The sequence below is a fragment of the Struthio camelus genome, chromosome 20, assembly GCF_040807025.1.
Source record: "Struthio camelus isolate bStrCam1 chromosome 20, bStrCam1.hap1, whole genome shotgun sequence".
Lineage (NCBI taxonomy): Eukaryota > Metazoa > Chordata > Aves > Struthioniformes > Struthionidae > Struthio > Struthio camelus.
In genome coordinates this window covers 1,248,543-1,265,892 of record NC_090961.1, presented here as the reverse complement: position 1 = coordinate 1,265,892, position 17,350 = coordinate 1,248,543, and the positions used below count along the sequence as shown (strand labels likewise).

At 49.3% G+C, this 17,350-nt stretch overlaps 4 protein-coding genes across 6 annotated transcripts in view; 1 reads left to right on the top strand and 3 right to left on the bottom strand.

The window, feature by feature from the left end:
* Positions 1-303: 303 nt before the first annotated feature.
* On the bottom strand, positions 304-6,457 carry ARPC5L (actin related protein 2/3 complex subunit 5 like). Of its 2 annotated transcripts, none has more exons than XM_068915409.1 (4): positions 6,280-6,457; positions 4,476-4,637; positions 3,480-3,656; positions 304-865 (listed from the first exon to the last, which is right to left on the bottom strand). In XM_068915409.1, the coding sequence occupies exons 1-4, from the start codon at positions 6,403-6,405 to the stop codon at positions 803-805; spliced, it is 528 nt and encodes a 175-aa protein (XP_068771510.1). In that variant the 5' UTR covers positions 6,406-6,457; the 3' UTR covers positions 304-802. The 2 variants fall into 2 exon arrangements, with proteins under 2 accessions (XP_068771510.1, XP_068771512.1); XM_068915411.1 differs by having other exon boundaries at positions 4,476-4,548; positions 6,260-6,454.
* Positions 6,458-6,539: 82 nt separating this feature from the next.
* PPP6C (protein phosphatase 6 catalytic subunit) lies at positions 6,540-11,605 on the bottom strand. Its single transcript, XM_068915408.1, has 7 exons — positions 11,314-11,605; positions 11,087-11,182; positions 10,849-10,914; positions 10,252-10,393; positions 8,823-8,902; positions 8,466-8,675; positions 6,540-7,418 (listed from the first exon to the last, which is right to left on the bottom strand). Exons 1-7 carry the CDS (start codon positions 11,578-11,580, stop codon positions 7,170-7,172), a joined length of 1,110 nt encoding a protein of 369 aa, XP_068771509.1. The 5' UTR covers positions 11,581-11,605; the 3' UTR covers positions 6,540-7,169.
* On the top strand, positions 11,579-14,683 carry RABEPK (Rab9 effector protein with kelch motifs). The gene is made up of 7 exons (XM_068915346.1): positions 11,579-11,637; positions 11,728-11,873; positions 11,990-12,142; positions 12,239-12,400; positions 12,982-13,131; positions 13,837-13,986; positions 14,259-14,683. Exons 1-7 carry the CDS (start codon positions 11,579-11,581, stop codon positions 14,573-14,575), a joined length of 1,137 nt encoding a protein of 378 aa, XP_068771447.1. The 3' UTR covers positions 14,576-14,683.
* Positions 14,684-16,129: 1,446 nt separating this feature from the next.
* HSPA5 (heat shock protein family A (Hsp70) member 5) overlaps positions 16,130-17,350 on the bottom strand; it is a 339,565-nt gene continuing 338,344 nt past the window's right edge. For both annotated transcript variants that reach the window (XM_068915407.1, XM_068915406.1), the window contains exon 9: positions 16,130-17,019. In XM_068915407.1, coding sequence (XP_068771508.1) covers positions 16,460-17,019 — 560 coding nt within the window. In that variant the 3' untranslated portion in view covers positions 16,130-16,459. The remainder of the gene's footprint in view (positions 17,020-17,350) is intronic.

Below are 17,350 nucleotides of genomic sequence, written 5' to 3'. Positions count from 1 at the left end.
TGCTGTCAAATAGTCCTTTAGAGATGAGGATAAACTAACATATAAATAGGTTAACAAGTTTTGAAGTATTTTCTTGACTTCCTAGCATGAGCAAGAGTATAAAATCAAATCATTAGTAATTATGTACTATATTCCAAGGCTTCTAAAGTGCAGTGAACAATTGGGCTTGATCTCGCTTCCTAGAGCAAGCATATCGAAGATCACTTCTGCAGAGGCGGGCACTTGGCTTAGAACTGGTATATTGCTGGTCTGCTTTTGAATCAATTGCAGGCGTACAGGTTCGCTAAAAATAAATTACTTAACTCGTGTGATCCAAGAACTTTATTAATGCAGCAGGCACTTTACAATGAAACCAGCCCCACAGTCCAGCTAGTCCTTTGACCATCCCCTCTTTCTAACAAACACTTCTCCTACCTTTAAGCGGTCAGAATCTTGCATCTGCAAACGACATAGCTACCTCTTAAATAAGCAGTACACACAGGATCTTGTATCACCACGCTCTGATAAAGCAGCATCTGAAAATACCTGTTCACTTACAGTAATGGGGGGGCAGGAGTTCACCTTTTCTCTGCCTTTTAAAGAAGAAGGGATCAGGATAATATCTTGGCTCCTGTATTTGATAGAGCATACAGGAATAATGTTTACTCTTCCCCCACCTTTGAAGTTAAAAGCATTCCAAGAAGAGGTTTCCATAGTATTTCAGCAGACTGCAATCTCTGTAAAGATGGACCAGTGTCATTTCAGCTAGTTCCTTCTTCTGGGTCCAGAACTGATCGTCGTCTTGGTGCAAGTTAATAGTCTTTTAAACAGTCTTTCTTGCTGTAAGAACTCTTACTATGGAACCTAGTCCACCTACTGCTAATGCCTGTGGGGAGGGGAAAAGGAGATAGGTGTTACACACAGTTGCTGCAGTGCACACAAAAGGCATCTTAGAAGAACAAACAGTTTTGTGCTTAGTAACAGAGAAGTAAGTGTCTCTTCTCCAAAAACTTGTTTTTCACACATAGCCATCTTGGGCTTTTCTTCTTGTTCTACCCTTTTTTGCTGTCAAATTCAAGATTTGACAACGGTTCCTTAGGAAAAATCTATTCATTTTCTCTAGCACATGCTGAGGTTAAAGACATTTTAAACAGTATCATTTAGGCACTAAACCCTATCTTGCAGTGTCAGGTTTCCATGATAAAACTCATAGTAGCCTGCAAGGCCAGACATCAGTTGTTCTCATGGTACGATTGCTCCATCACGCAAAGCATTAGTATGTATCAGTTAACTTATGCTAGCCAAGACCACAAAGCAATTCTTTGTGCTAATTGCTGCCAGCAGAACAGGAAACGTGGTTTACAAGCTGTTCCGCCTCTTCAGGTCTGTGCAGGTGCCTTTTACATTGCTGCCACCTTTAACTTCCTGTGGTAGCGGTCACACAGTTATTCCTCTTCGTTGTGTGTTCTCTAAACGATTTAGCGTGACAGTTAAAAAGGCTGATTGGGGAGATCAGGGCTGAATTCAGATCCTGCTTGTTCCTATCTCCTCCCACGATCTTGGAAAGCATGTGCCTTGCTCCCTCTCTGTAAATACAGATGAAAGTGATCTTTGACTCGCGTTACTGCGCTGCATATATCGTGACAGTCTGTAAACGTACTCAGTGACACAAGAACCAAGGGTCTGAAGGGTAGACACAACCAATTGCAGAAATAAAAATAACAACCCATATACCACTAAAACCACAAGGAAACGTACACTGCCCAAAATCTAACAAACCATCTTTTGGTTCTTGTGGAAGATACTCATGTCACATGCATTACTGAAAATACAGAATCTGTCTCCCTTCCCATATCCCCGAATGGGGAAAGGCTCATTTCGGTTTGGTTTGCATCCCTCAACGTAAATAATGTGTATCCTTCTAAAGTCTAGAAGATTGACTTAATTATGACAAAATGAGTAATACTGAAGCTGCTTAAAACAGCACGTTTACTTTGCAGGCACAATTCAAACGCAGCCAAGTGGCTATTGCAACTTATGAAAGGAGAAAAACAATCAACAGTATCAGACACCTTGCTGTCATTAGAACATAGATGGATGTAAAGCATCCACTCAGAATCAGAGCTTGCACATGATGTGCCTGAGTTATGAGACCTGCTTTACATAGGGATGACAAACGGGCCTTTTCCACAGGCAGAACTCCGTCTCCAGGATGGACAGAGGCTACTGCCGAACCGCAGACGCCTCCCTGAGCAAGTCACATTTCTTAGCAGTAACGCCAGAAAGGAGAACACGAGGAAAGCTTTCATTTAAGAACACGGCCCAGCCTACTTCAGACCTGCCTTGTTCCTTTCAAAATGAGGAAGAGATATTCTGCATGTGCCTACACGCTCTAAACACTAACTTTTTCCTAGTCAAGGCAGAATATTGAGTAATTTTATATACTGTGGAGCACCAGCCCACAGTTACCAGAAAACAGTCTCCATTGAGGGGGTGGGGAAGAGTCAAGCAGAAACATGTTCCTTGCTGTCCTGATAATGTATTTTCTCCTCCTCCCCTGCTAAACAATCTGCAAAGCAAGTGACAGTTGCTAATAGCTGGAGCCACTGTTGCAAACACAATTTCGGTTTTTACATATCTCAGAAAAAGCAATTTTTGCAAATGACATAGCCATTAATAGCTGGCCGTACTGCTACAATGCAGAGGGTACACTGAACTGCAGAGTTCTTAAGGATTGTTTCTTCTAAGAGGACCACTGAAAGCCTGTGCAGCACTTAAAACCTAGGCAGCTGGGGAAGATGTCAGTCATTTCGCACGGGTTTCTACCTGGGGAGAGCAGCACAGAAGAGTTGTTTCATGCGCCTCATCCCATGACACAGAGTGAGAACGTTCAAGAGCTGCTAAACACATCTCACCCCCTCATATCTCAAAACGGTCATTCAACAGAAACTAGAGGGGACTGCCCTGGATCCAAGTGGAATCTCTTCAGAGATCTCAAAAGCCTTTATTGTGCAAACTAAACAGGTTTGCTCAGTCCTCTTACTAAGTTGGGACATGTATGCTGCTATAGGCACTTAACTGTGGAAAACTCTTGCCAGACCTACGCTTCCCGAGCATGCCATTAACCAAATACTCAACTACAAAGAAACACTGCCAGCTCCAGGGTTCACACAATCACATCTCCACTCCCAGTTCTTTTTCCTTGGTGGGAAACCGTTGCCCTCATTACACTCAGAACAAGGTGGCAGAGCTTCCTCCGGCGGTCACCGGACCCTCCCACAAGTCTCACCTCTCCTCCTGGCTGAGGGCGAGCTTTGAAATTCAGGCAAAGGCTTAATGAATTCAAGTGCAAAGAGACCAAAAATGAAAGGAATTACCAAGCACTGTGCTTCTCTGGGATGAATCCCCTGCCATCATACACAAGAGGGGCTCCAGTGAAAGCACTAACACCGACCCTTTTGAAAGGTGCCTGAGCCCGGACAGCACCAGAAGAAACTTACCTTTTCATGCCATTGAAGTAATATTGCACTGCTATTTTCTGTTGGCTTTTCAAATCCTTTATAAATGTACTTCATTAACAAGTCAATGCCATTTCTGTCTAAGGAGTTCACTGCTTGTTCTATTTCACTGCTTTTAAAAGATGTGAGGACTTTAAGCATGGTTCCCTGGGCCTGTTCCTGCAAAGACCACAAAAACAAAAAAACAAAAAAACAAAAAACCATTAGAGCCAGCAAAGCTGGAACTGTATCAAAGACCTGTGTTTGACAAAAGTATGCTCAGAAGACCACTACATTAAAAAGTTGGTCTATTTATTTGTTGTAACCAAGCAGGTTAACATTTTGCACTTTAAGTTTTAGTAGCGAGAAGGGTGGGTACATCTTTTTAAAAGTGGATTTTTTTCATGCTTCTTTCTCGGAAGGGCTAACTGAAAGGGATTGCAGAATCATCTGCTGAGCTGTAACAAATTCAACAGTGCAAGGCCAAATTCCTTGTTTTAAAAGCATATTGCAAAATCCACATGCAAACACTGCTTCAGGTATGTGCTCACTAACTCCATCAATTGCTTTTCTGAGTAAGGAAACTTTGGTTTATCCCAAGAACATCATCCTCTTCTTTACAAGCATCAGCTGCTCCAGTGTCCCTCCTGTGGCAGTTAGAGCTGGGCAGAAGAGCAGCACAGACCTGCGTTCATTTACGAGTCTGCTGTCGCAGGCTAGCTAACAGGCCATTTGCATCGAAAAGCAGCAGCATTATTGCTCAAGAGCCTGCCTATGGATGGTGCAGCTGAACACAAAGCGATTGCCTGTGTAGAAAATACAGCGTATTGCTGTAGTCTATCACTAATTAACAGCACTAAGGTATTAATCAGATTTCTGGAGAAATGCTGAACCATTTGGAAGTGCCCCCACGATCCGCTGCTGAAATCTAGGGGTGGGTGCGTGCCTGCTGCGAGGCAGTGACAGAGCCGCTTCAGGAAGCGCAGAGGTGCCGCTTACCTTCATCGCCTGGTTCTTGGTGTTAACAGGAGAATTCCTTATGGCTGTGTGGAAAGCTCGGAGCGTATCGCCTGTGCAGCACAGCAAGTCAAGGACTCGAGCCGGTCGGTTATTGGCACCATCATAACTCACTCCAACCCAACCGACAATCTTGTATACAAACTTTGAATACCATAACAGATGATAAATGATGTGTTTTATAAGAACGATTTCTGGACACCAGGTAACAGCCCGATGTGCCACAGAAGGAGACCAAGAGCACAGGGAAGCAGTCCGCAGCTACAGCTAAGTCGCGCGATAAGCCCTGCCGCAAATACTTTGTTACCGGGGTGCAGCGGGGCGGCGCGGGCAAGGCGCAGCTCCTCGGGAGCTCCGGCTCGCCCTCGCCGGGAACCCCGCCTGCACCAGGGGCGCCTGCCTGCACCACGGGTGCCCCACCTGCACCGGGAGCACCCGCTTACACTGGGGGCGCCTGCCTGGACTGGGGCACCCACCTGCACCAGGGGGCCCTGCCTGCACCGGGGGTGCCCCACCTGGACCGGGGGTGCCCCACCTGGACCGGGGGCGCCCACTTGCACTGGGGGCACCTGCCTGGACTGGGGCACCTACCTGCACCGGGGGGCACCCCCCCCACCTGCACCAGGGTGCCTGCAAGCACCGGGGGTGCCCCACCTGGACCGGGGGCACCCACTTGCACTGGAGGTGCCTGCCTGGACCGGGGGCACCCCCCCACCTGGACCGGGGGTACCTGCCTGCACCGGGGGTGCCCCACCTGGACTGGGGGCACGCACTTGCACTGGGGGCACCTGCCTGGACTGGGGCACCTCCCTGCACCGGGGGGCACCCCCCCACCTGCACCAGGGTGCCTGCAAGCACCGGGGGTGCCCCACCTGGACCGGGGGCACCCACTTGCACTGGGGGTGCCTGCCTGGACTGGGGCACCTACCTGCACCGGGGGCACCCCCCGCCTGCACCAGGCCACCTACCTGGACCGGGGGCACCCACTTGCACTGGGGGCACCTGCCTGGACTGGGGCACCTACCTGCACCGGGGGGCACCCCCCCACCTGCACCAGGGTGCCTGCAAGCACCGGGGGTGCCCCACCTGGACCGGGGGCACCCACTTGCACTGGGGGTGCCTGCCTGGACTGGGGCACCTACCTGCACCGGGGGCGCCCCCCGCCTGCACCAGGCCACCTACCTGGACCGGGGGCACCCACTTGCACTGGGGGCACCTGCCTGGACTGGGGCACCTACCTGCACCGGGGGGCACCCCCCCACCTGCACCAGGGTGCCTGCCTGCACCGGGGGTGCCCCACCTGGACCGGGGGCACCCACTTGCACTGGGGGCACCTGCCTGGACTGGGGCACTTGCCTGCAGCGGGGGACACCCCCCCACCTGCACCGGGGTACCTGCCTGCACCGGGGGTGCCCCACCTGGACCGGGGGCACCCACTTGCACCGGGGGCACCTGCCTGGACTGGGGCACCTACCTGCACCGGGGGACACCCCCCCACCTGCACCAGGGTGCCTGCCTGCACCGGGGGTGCCCCACCTGGACCGGGGGCACCCACTTGCACTGGGGGCACCTGCCTGGACTGGGGCACTTGCCTGCAGCGGGGGCAGCCCGCCTGCACCGGGGGCACCCGCCTGCACCGGGGCAGCCCGCCTGCAGCGGGGGCAGCCGCCCGGCCCGGGGCACCCGCCTGCACCGGGGCAGCCCGCTCTGCTCTGCCCCGCCCCGCCGGCCAGGGCCGCCGCCCGCTCGGGGCCCCGCAAGGATATTGCCGCAGCAGCGCCTCCACCTCGGGGCCCGCGTCGGGCTCGGCCGCCGCCGCCGCCGCCTCCTCGGGCTCCTCCACGAAGCGGTTCTCGTCGTAGGCGTCGATGTCGAGGCGGCGGAAGCGGGACGAGAGCGTGCTGCGCGCCATGCCGCCCCGCCGGAACCGGAACCGGAACCCCAACCCGCTCCCGCCGGAACCGGAACCGCGGCCCGGGCCCGCCCGCCGCCCCCTCTCGGCCACAACGCGGGGCTTGTATCGGCACTATTTAACCTAGAGGTGGATTTCATTTAAGATACGACTTTATTAAAAATACAAGGTATCTGAAAAAAATCAGAACAATTATTTTAATGTACAAATTCCATCGCTGTAGCAGATCTTGGTGTATTTTTAACCGAAGTCTTAAAAAAAAAAAAAAGGGGGGGTGGGGGGCAGCCCTTTCGACCACTTTATTTTGTATCCACTTAAAACAAGATATAGCAAGGACGATTCAGTTCTACGTCTCGGACGTGCACACAACACAACGCGTTTGCAGCCCCATCGTGCACACTGGATAGTAACTTTGCTGCTGAAATTTCTTAAAACTTACGAAACAAAAAGCTGAGTAATGCAACAGGACTGACCTGGTTCCAATGTATTATGATTTTAAAAGGAAAACGTTTCATCTAAACCCAGAAGTACGTAAGAACTACATGCAGTAGTATAAATGTCAAGGACATATTACAAATATTCTGAAATGAATCTAGGGTAGGAAAAAGGAACTTGCTACAGACACCATAATACACAATAAATTTAGATAATTTAAACATAAAAAAAGGCAAGAGGCAGCATTTCAGCAGCAAAGTGCTCAATAAAAAGTATATTGTAAAGGGATAGTTACAAGGGAGCAGGGAAATGGCAGGCTGGGGAAGGTCTCAAAGGAAATAGGGTGTAGTTGTTCTAGGAGGAATTACACGTTCTGAATCTGGAACTGCACGGAATAGCTTTGGTTCTCTTGTATTTACATCTTTAAAGACCATGATTGACGCAATATTTCCACAACGGTAGCAGTAATTTGGTGCAGACCATACCGTTACCAATTTCTCATCAAACATGAATTTATAGCCTTCGTGCACTAGCTGATGTGCTCTGCAGATGAGTTTTAAGTTGTTGATATGAACAAACTGTAATTTAAAGGAGGGGGAAAAAAAAAAAAAAGGCGTGTAAATATTCTCTGTGAAGAGCTGCACATCATCACCCACACAACAGCCTTCCCCATTTAGAACACCCTCCCGAGACCCCGTATCGCAGCTGGTCAACAGGTTTGCTCCCAAACCTGCCCCAAAAGCTTTCTGCCAGAATCCTGCCAGGTTTCAGCTGCACAGAAGATACTTCAAGGCTCCCGCTTCAACATCTCTGAGAGGAACCAAACTGAAGTAGCCCCTTGTTTTCACAGAAGCGCGGCCAGTCACGTTGACCTAGCCACATCACTGTCATCTAAATGTGTTATTAAAGCTAATGGTGCCATGAAGGGACCCGTCTTTTCAAAACATACTGAAAAACACCCAGTCGCCGATGAGATGGCTAAGCCTGCGTTGTGTCCACAACGTTCACACTTTCCTGAACATGCTGCAGTAAGACCACAAAGGACAACGAATACCCTGAATCAGGCTTTCCTAACGCAGCTCGTTCAGAAGCCTCAGAAGGTCAACAAATTTTAGCCTAGGGAAGTCTGCTTACTGTTTCGCTAAAAGTAACAAAAATTAAGTCAGGAATTTTTAGGAAAAAAATGTTCCAGTGGTGTTTTTTCTCCTAAATCTCTAGGGAGGTATTTCTGCACAAAGCCTAATAAAATTAGTTAGTCTCAGAGAAGGGTTGAGTTTGGAAGGGACCTTTAAAGATCATGCAAGTCCAACCCCCCCCACTCACTGCATTCTACTTTTAAAACGCAAGATCAGTATCATCTCATCTGGCAGGGTTTTGTTTTGTTTTGTTTTTTTAAAGTTCAAACGGCTCAATTTTTTCGAGTTGGTTTGAATTAGCAACAATAAAGCAAAAGCACCTTCTTCATCAGCACACAGCTTACTCAGAGCTATCTTAGCAGGAAAGTTAGTCATCTCACACAGTCCTCAATCTGTTAAGCACTAGGATAAACACCAAACTTGTAGTTAAACGTCTTAATTTATCTCATAACTACAATTACTTTATGCTGCGTGCAATAGCATCATTACCTCATTTGTCACCTTTGCACCAAACAGCCAGCCTGCTCCCCGTGGACTAATCGCCCAAGTATCTACATCTTCCGGATCAGACCAGACAAGGTCACAAAAGGCTCCTTTATGCGGAATTTCTTGATTACGTTCAATGGTTCGAATTTGATCGAGTGTCTTGATGTCTGGAGACAGGCCACCATGCACACAGAGAATCTGCTCATCTATTAACTGGAGAAAAAAGGCACGCGTGTCAAACGCACAGCACTTCAATCCAACTCAGAACTCTACCAGCGTGACCCTTAAAGGCCGCTAATTCAAGAGGTCACATTTAGACAATCTACTTAGATTCTTTTTAAATATAGCGTTTACACTTACAGCTGCTATTGTGAGCATGTCAAAGACTTTGGTACAGTATCTCCAAGCATTAGCATTTCCATATTTGGTTTGGCACTCATCTGTTAAATAGAGAATTTTTTTCTTCTTAATGGATCAGAAGAAATTCAAATAATAAGAACAGAGGCAAATACTTACAGCAGAACTTGAAAAGTCAAGTGTGTAATAAAAAGCATTATCAGGAGCACCAGTAAATGCTCAGCGGGAAGCTGTCTGTCTTATTGTCACCTAGGTCCACTAGTAGGAAGCACACTCAGATAGCTAACATTCTTCACTCCCTTGAGCAATACAGGGGGTGCTGGAGCGAAAACAGGATCTCACACAACACGACTTATGATGTTTTCTCTGCTCCCTGCAAGTAGCTGGCTGGGACATTCCAGACCAGCTGAATGTTTGTATTACAGAATTTTACACTGGAGATTTAAGGCAAAAATTGTGAAACTATCTGGGCTACTTAGTTTTCCTGACTACAAATAAGACTTACAGTAGCTTTGCTTAGTTAGAAAGCAAAACAAGACCAAATTATTCCCATTTCTCATAAAACCAGAAAGAAATCAAAAAAAAAAAAGTAATTTGGCAATGGTAAATTAATGCCACATTCGTGTAGCTATAAACTGGATGTAAGCAATTCTGGACTGTATAGCCCTGGCAGAAAAGTATTTCTTTGGAGCCTTAAGCCATTTGTCAACACTTCTATTTGTTCTTGTTGCCACATTATCCCAGAAAATGCATATTACAGTCTACATGTTCCCTGTGGCAGGTGTTAGTTATTCTGCCGAATTTCCTCAGGTGTTATCAGGTTTATTTTGCAGGATTTCCTCACACAACTAAAACTTTCCAAGCAATTTAATGGTGTTGGTTTTTGGAACAGTCGCCCTACTGCTTCTTTCTAGTCAGTGGCATTTTCCCCCATGCCTGTTGCTGACAATAAATAGCTTCCATAGCAAACTCTACACATTGTGTTGTTTCTCAGCTATAGCGAAGCCCAAAAGGAATTACAGCAACATTACGATTTCTCCTGGAACTTTTCATTAAAAGATATGAAAGCACTTTCTGTACAAATATATTATCTTTCTCTGTCTCTAAAAATCAAATAGGGTACTAAAACCAAACAAGAACATACAGGTGCTGGAGGGAAAAAAAGCAAGCTAGAACTTTGTCAGATTAGGTTTTGACTTTAGGCACAAGAAGTCCAACAGCGAACCACTGGACTAAAACATGCTCCGCTTCATGAATGCAAGGATCACGTTAACAAATTATAACATTCCAGTTTTACTATGCCCGTTTCCCACCTGGTTCTAGGAGAGCCACAAGTAGTGCTGCATTCAAAAATCAGATGTCCAAGGGGAAAGATAAGGTAGTTGTTTATTACATTAGCCATCATTCAGAAATCATTTGGATAAAGACTTACCATAAAATCCATACACTTGAGTTATCTGCCTGCTTTCATGATTGCCTCGTAACAGTGTGATACGATCAGGCCATTTAGCTTTTAGTGCAAGAAGGTAAGTGAAAGTCTCAAGACTATAATAACCTCTATCTACAAAGTCACCCTGCAAGTCAAAGAAAATTCATAAATGGAGAAACAGTCACATTCAAAAGCAAAGCGATAGATCCATTCTTAATTTCTCAGTGCATAAGGAAATCTAACGCTGAAAGAAAGCCTGGCATCCACGCTCTACGAAAACAAGTTCTTTGGTTGTTTGGAGTTTTAAGTCATTACGTGCATCTAAAGCTACCCTGACGCGTAACCGGACAGACGCTCAGACTGTTGACTACAACACCAAGTACAACTTTCTGTTTGACGCGCGTTACGCTCTTCTCTTTCTGCATCGCTTGCGCTACGTAATTCATATTTTACTCAGCGAAGTGAAGCCCGTACACAGCAGCCAAACAGCAAGCACAGCACTTACAAGCAAGGTGTAAAAGTGAACAAGCGTTTCAGGATTTCAGTTTTAACCTTTTTTTTTAAACTATCCCCCGAGTCGCGGGTGAAGGCTGAACGTACCATGAAGATATAGTTTGTGTCAGGGACCTGACCTCCAGTCCTGAACAGCTCGCACAGGTCATAGAACTGCAGAGAGGGGCAGAGACGTGAGGGGCTGGGTCACAGCCACACCGGCACCGGGCACCGCGCAGCCCCAGGCCCCGCACGGCGGCGGACACCGGCGCTGCCCGGACCCGGCGGCGTGTGCAGCGCCGAGCACCGGGCACCGGGCCGCGGGCCCCGCGCGGCGGCGCGTTACCTGCCCGTGGATGTCGCCGCAGACCGTGACGGGGGTGGACACCGGCTGCACGTTGGACTCCTCCAGCAGCAGGTCGCACACGTAGTCGCAGAGGCGCTGCGGGAGAAGAGCGGGTCAGCGCCGGGCCGGGCCCCGCCGCCGCGCCCCGCTCCCCGCCGCCGCTCCCCGCCGCCGCCGCTCCCCGCTGCCCGCTCCCCGGCCCCGGCCCCGGCCCGGCGCGGCCGCACCTTGAGGTCGTTCTCGGGCAGGTACTTGCAGAGCCGCGCGATCTCCACGTACTTGTCCAGGTCCAGCGGCGCCATCTTGAGACAGCGGTGCGCCACCAGAAGCGGGACCCACCGCTTCCGGGGAGCGCCGAGCCGGCTTCCGCCGCCCGCCGCAAGGCGGAGCAACTTCCGGCCGCCGCCGGAGCGCCGCTTCCGCCCGGTCCGGCCTCGCTGGGTCGGTAGCGCCGCCCGGTCCGGTCCGGTCCGGTCCGGTCCGGCCGCCGTCATGGCGCCGCGGGCGCTGCCGGTGCTGCCGCCGGGGCGCCCCCCGCGGCCGGCGACGTGGTGAGCGCCGGGCCGGGCCGGGCCGGGGTGGGGGGGGGCGCAGCCGCCGCCGCCGCCGCCGCCGCTCACCCCCCCCCCGCCCCCCCGCAGGTACCGGCTGTCGCCGCGCGGCGAGCGGCCCCGCGGGCGCGTGGGCCACGGCTGCCTCTTCGTGCCGGGCGGGCCGGGCCGCGTCCTGCTGCTGGGCGGCGCCGACGCCGCCGGCGCCTTCGCCGACGCCTACTTCGTGGAGCTGGGTGAGGGGGCGGCCGGGGGGGCGGCGGCGGCGGCCCGGGGGGGGGTGGTGGTGGTGATGGGGGGGGGGCGCGGCTGCGGGCCGCCGCCAACCGCCCTGTGGCTGTCGCCGCCGCAGGCCCGCTGCGCTGGGCGGCGGCCGGCTGGCGCGGGCTGCGGCCGCGCTACGAGCACGCCACGGCCCTGCCCGCCGCCCGCCCGCCGCGCCTCTGGGTCTTCGGCGGCGCCCACCGCGCCGGCAACCGGGGCTGCGTCCAGGTGCTGGACCCCGGTGAGTGCCCCCCCCCCCCGCCCCGCTCGCGGCGCCTCCCCGCTGCCGGGCGTCCGCCCGAGACCCTCGCTGTCCTCCGTGACCTCTCTCGATTAGAAACAGGTTGCTGGGAGAGCCCCGAAGTGACTGGCGTGCAGCCGCTGCCTCGGACGTTTCACACCTCCTCGGCGGTCGTAGGAGACCGCCTGTACGTGTTCGGAGGGGGCGAGAGAGGAGCCGAACCCGTGCGGGACCGACAGCTTCACGTCTTTGACACAGGTACCGCCGCGCGCGCGGGCACGTTGCGCCAAGCTGCCGAGGTCATCGTCCGTTCGATGGCAGGTTTGCGTTTCGGGTTTAGTCGGAGATGGAAGTGTTGGGCCCCTGCTTCGGCTGCGAGTTTAAATAGGTCGGTGAATGTTCTGCGTGACTGACGTGTGCGCAGCTCTGCGTAGGCACTGGGAATTTGGGCTAAAACGGCAAGGTACAGATCTGGGGTGGAAATGCAAAGGGAGGTCAGGGTAGGTTGAGGTATTTGCCCAACAGCTCTTTCCTTTCCCTGGTGGCATCGCAACGTGCTGCTCGCCCCGGGCTCTGTTGGTGTCGGCCCATTCGCCCTCCTGGCCCTTTATGCACCGGGAAGAGTTTCCAGGTTGAACTAATCTTGCCCGCTGCTGGGTGATGCAGATTGTGCGCAGAACTCTATCTGAGGGCTTATTCGTGCTTTGTAGTACGGCATTAACGCTTCTCCGACGCTGCTGGAAGCACTCCCTCGGGAAGCCTCAGCAGGGGGTCCTGGGTCACTGCTTTGTGGCGCTTCCAGAGTTCTCTTCCTAATGCGTCTGTACTTCCCTTTTTAGCCACCTTGACTTGGTCCCAGCCAGATGTTCATGGTGATCCCCCTTCTCCTCGGCAGGGACATGTGGTGGCTGCGGTTGGGACCAAACTTTTCATACATGGAGGTTTAGCTGGTGATATTTTTTACAATGATCTATTCTGCATTGATATAAGTGAGTATGGCTATAGGTGCCTTTAGAGCAATAGCTGTTGCGTGATGTATTTTGCTTTCAGGGAGACCTTTTTTCTAAAAGATCAGATCTTAAATGCAGTAGGTATGCTTCAGGAAGTTGGATGCAAGATGAGGTACTCTACTTTTGCTCTTTCCACCAAGGTAAGCATGCGGGAAAAGAGTTGCGCAGGCCTCTCCGTTCATTCGCAAGCAGGAGGCAATCTCCCTCGTTGCCAGTGAGGCATTTGCCCATGAAATGGTGTGTGAAAAGCCTCTAACAACGCCGGCTCTCCTTGATATGAGAAATATCAGCATTAATGCAAAAAACATGAATTTAATTAATGCCAGGCAGCTCTGGTTCATGGGAAGGAGAACACATTACACTCCTCAGAAGGAAAAGTCTTTGTATGTTGCCATCTCTTGTTCAGCTTTGCGCAAAACCACGCGATCCTCCTACTTTTGCAGAATAGTATCCAGTAACCTGCCCCTCAGTTTGGATGTTTGGCTCTAAAAGAAATAGCAGTGTTTATACATAGCCTGAACTCCGGAAAGCAAAACCCTACAGCGAACCCTTTTTTAAAATAAAGAAAATCCATACATTGGGGTAGTTTCCCTGAGGTATTTCAGACATGTTGTACCATTATCCAATTTATGTTGAAAAACTTGGAACTTTTTTTTCTTGCAAAGCATTGTTTTTCTCCAACAGATGACTTGAAATGGGTTAAGATATCAGCCACAGGTGATGTCCCAGGAGGACGGGCAGCTCACTCATCAGCTGTGTTTAAAGACCACTTATACATTTTTGGTGGAATAAATCCAGATGGGGCACTAGATACTACATACAAGTATCACATAGGTAGGGAGACTTCTCAGCTGTGCAGTGGTAAATACTAATCTGCCTGAAAATATATTATGCCTGCAGTTCTTGGGTTTCAGCTTAGTAGTTTTATTGCACTGGAATCACACCAGTATAACACTAAAAGTAAAGCTGAAATAATTAGCTCTACTGCTTTTTTAAAGATCTATAACTGCAAGCTAGTCTACAACTAACCATGTCACTGTTCCTCCCTTGGTAAGTCTGTGAAGCTAGCTAAAAAAAGATACGAGTATGTATTTCTCGCACGGCAGAGAAGCAGCAGTGGACGCTCTTACAGTTTGACTCCCCGCTGCCCCCCGGAAGGCTGGACCATTCCATGTGTGTCATTCCCTGGCGGGCTAGCGCTGGCAGCGAGAACGAGGACAGCAACACAGAAGCTGTCACTTGCGAAGACAAAACAGGGAAGGGAGCAACTGTGTCAGTCAGTGACACAGCTGCCTCGCCCCAGAAGAGCCAAAAGGAGAAGGCAGGTGCTGAAGACACAGTGATGCATCTGCTGTTAATATTTGGTGGGATGAATACTCAAGGGGAAATACACAGGGACTGTATTGTAAGTCTGATTGAATAGTATGTCTGCAATCCTGTACAGCATCAACCACTTCTCTGAACAGGGGTCTTACAGCAGTGGTTGTAACTGAAGTTCACTTTCTCCAATAAACAAGTTATCGCCATCAAATGGACAGTACTGTGCTAACAACCCTTAAAGTGCTGTGGCTACACAGCCTTTCTGTGTGTAGAGGTCAGCCATACTTGAGGCACAGGGCCCCTGTGGAAGTATGCTGATGGTGGTAAGAAAGCATGTGACAGCCTGGGACAGTTTGCATTCATGTTTCTAGACGGCTTCCCCTCAAGTTCACAAAGCTTCATTACAGCAACATTTTACATATGAAAATAAAATGTGAGCTGGTTAAAAAAAAAAACTGTCACCTTTAACTTTCATTATTTTTGAGAACAGCTGAATGAAAATGCCAAGGAAGTTAAGAAAAGCTACAGCAGCAGGTGGTGGTTGGGACAGGTACCCCAAAAAGCTCCCTCCTCAGTTTTTCCTTACAGTTGTCAGCAAGCTCATGTTACTTTTTAATAAGAGATCATGGTGCCAAAAATCAAAAGCAGGTGTTGAAGGAAGAAACTTTTTAAACAGGAAATTGATACAGAGTGGTCTCAACCATGGGAAGAGTGGTATTTGGGAACCAAGACCCTAAAGCTTGGATTTTAAAAGCTCTAGGATGTTAATACCCAGGCAAAATTGTGTATTGTAAATAAGCTTGGTTCCCCCACTTCCAGGTGTTCTTTAACATTAGAGTGACAGCAGGGGAATAAAGGCCTCTTACTCAAATTGAAGAGGCCAGTTTGACTACTGCTTAGTGTAATCACCTACATTCACAGGGCAGGGCAAAGAGTTGTCTTACAGGCTCTAGGGAAGCTGTACAACCAGAGAGACATGCACCCCCCCCCCCTTATTATTATTCAGGCTAACCTACTCCCCCCTGCCCTTCCAAGATCTATTACACCATGCAAGTGTAGGCTGTTTTGAGCACAGCACTATAGAATATCCCTTCCTCACCCCCAAAACTTGAGCATCAGCAGAACAAGAAAGCTAGAACTGTCTCTCAGCACAGGAGAGATTAATTTACTCATTAAGCCTAAGAGCACTTAAGTACAGTCCTGTACTTAAATTCTGTACTTGGACATTCCCTAGCTTTAGCTGATAAACTCAGACTAATTAATGAAAGCTTAGAAGTCCGGCTTTAAAATCCACTCTTCAGGTTCTGCTATTGTTTCTCTCTATTACCCAATACAAGCACTAGCTTTAAGCTGCAGGTATTCAAAGTTATAATTATACTTTGAAACAGACTCAGCTCTCTTTATATACCTCTAACACCTCTCCCACGGGACACCATGGACTAGTCAAAGCCAAGCAGACTTCAAGGACTTGTATCAGAGTTACCAAACTTACAAAGCAGAGCTAATTAAAACAAACCTCTAGAGGGGGGAAAAAAAAAAATCTCACCTCGAAGAGCTACTACATCAATAGATGAGCTGAACTATCATTTAGTTAGAATTCAGTTTGGTAAAACCAGCCAGTGCTGCTACATAGTAGAAAATACAAGCTAGAACAAAATCCAGTGTAAATAACAAATTTATTGTGGTCACTTCAGGTAGAAAAATTCTACACCAAATGCACATGACCAAATTGTTAAATAGAATACTTCCACTGTGAATACTTCTAAACCCACTTCTCATTTACACTCCCACCCCTGCTACCCTTCCCTCCCCAGACATCAAGCAACTGCTAATGAAAAGCAGTAAACAGCCACTTTGGGCTAGCATTTCCAGCTCCACTCATGAGTGAAGGCTCAAAATTACATTCCAAATTAGAGTTCAATATTTTAAACAAGTGTTCCTGAGTCCAATATATACACAAACACTCTACATTCAGAGATGCCAGTATCTACAATTCATCCTTCTCTCCTGCTTCTTCTTCACCAGGGGGAGGGCCTGCACTTCCATAGAGCTTGCTAACAATTGGCTGGACAACTTCTTCCAGTTCCTTCTTTTTTGCTTTGAAGTCTTCAATGTCAGCATCTTGATGGCTTTCAAGCCACTCAATCTTCTCCTCTACTGCTTTCTCTATTGTTTCTTTGTCTTCAGAGGACAGCTTACCACCCAGCTTCTCTTTGTCCCCAATCTGATTCTTCAGAGAATAGGCATAGCTTTCCAGCTCGTTCCTGGCATCAATACGTTCTTTAAGCTTCTTGTCTTCCTCGGCGAACTTCTCAGCATCATTAACCATTCTCTCAATCTCTTCTGGTGTCAACCGGTTCTGATCATTCGTAATCGTGATCTTGTTTTTGTTTCCAGTGCCCTTATCTTCAGCTGTTACACGCAGGATCCCGTTCACATCTATTTCAAAGGTAACTTCGATCTGTGGGACACCACGAGGAGCAGGAGGAATTCCCGTCAAATCAAATGTTCCCAGAAGATGATTATCCTTGGTAAGAGGGCGCTCACCTGGAAGAGACAAAACCAGATGTTGTTTCTTTCTTACCTAATTGTGTTTTGCACTTTTTCCTGCAGCACTAGCTTTAAGCTACGGATACTTCAAAGCTTGAACTCTGGAACCAACTCCAATCCTATTTACGCACCTACAGTATCCCCCCCCTTACTTGGGGGTTTTCCCCAGGGTCACATTCTAGAAACTCCATTTGAAAATACACAGGCAGCTTTTGATGCCACTCAGGAAACTTGATCAGAGCAGCTTCATTCAGCTGTTAAACCAGCCAGAGGCCATGCTGTTACCATGCTCCTCCCTCCATAAGGGCATGGAAATTGGCAAACTTGA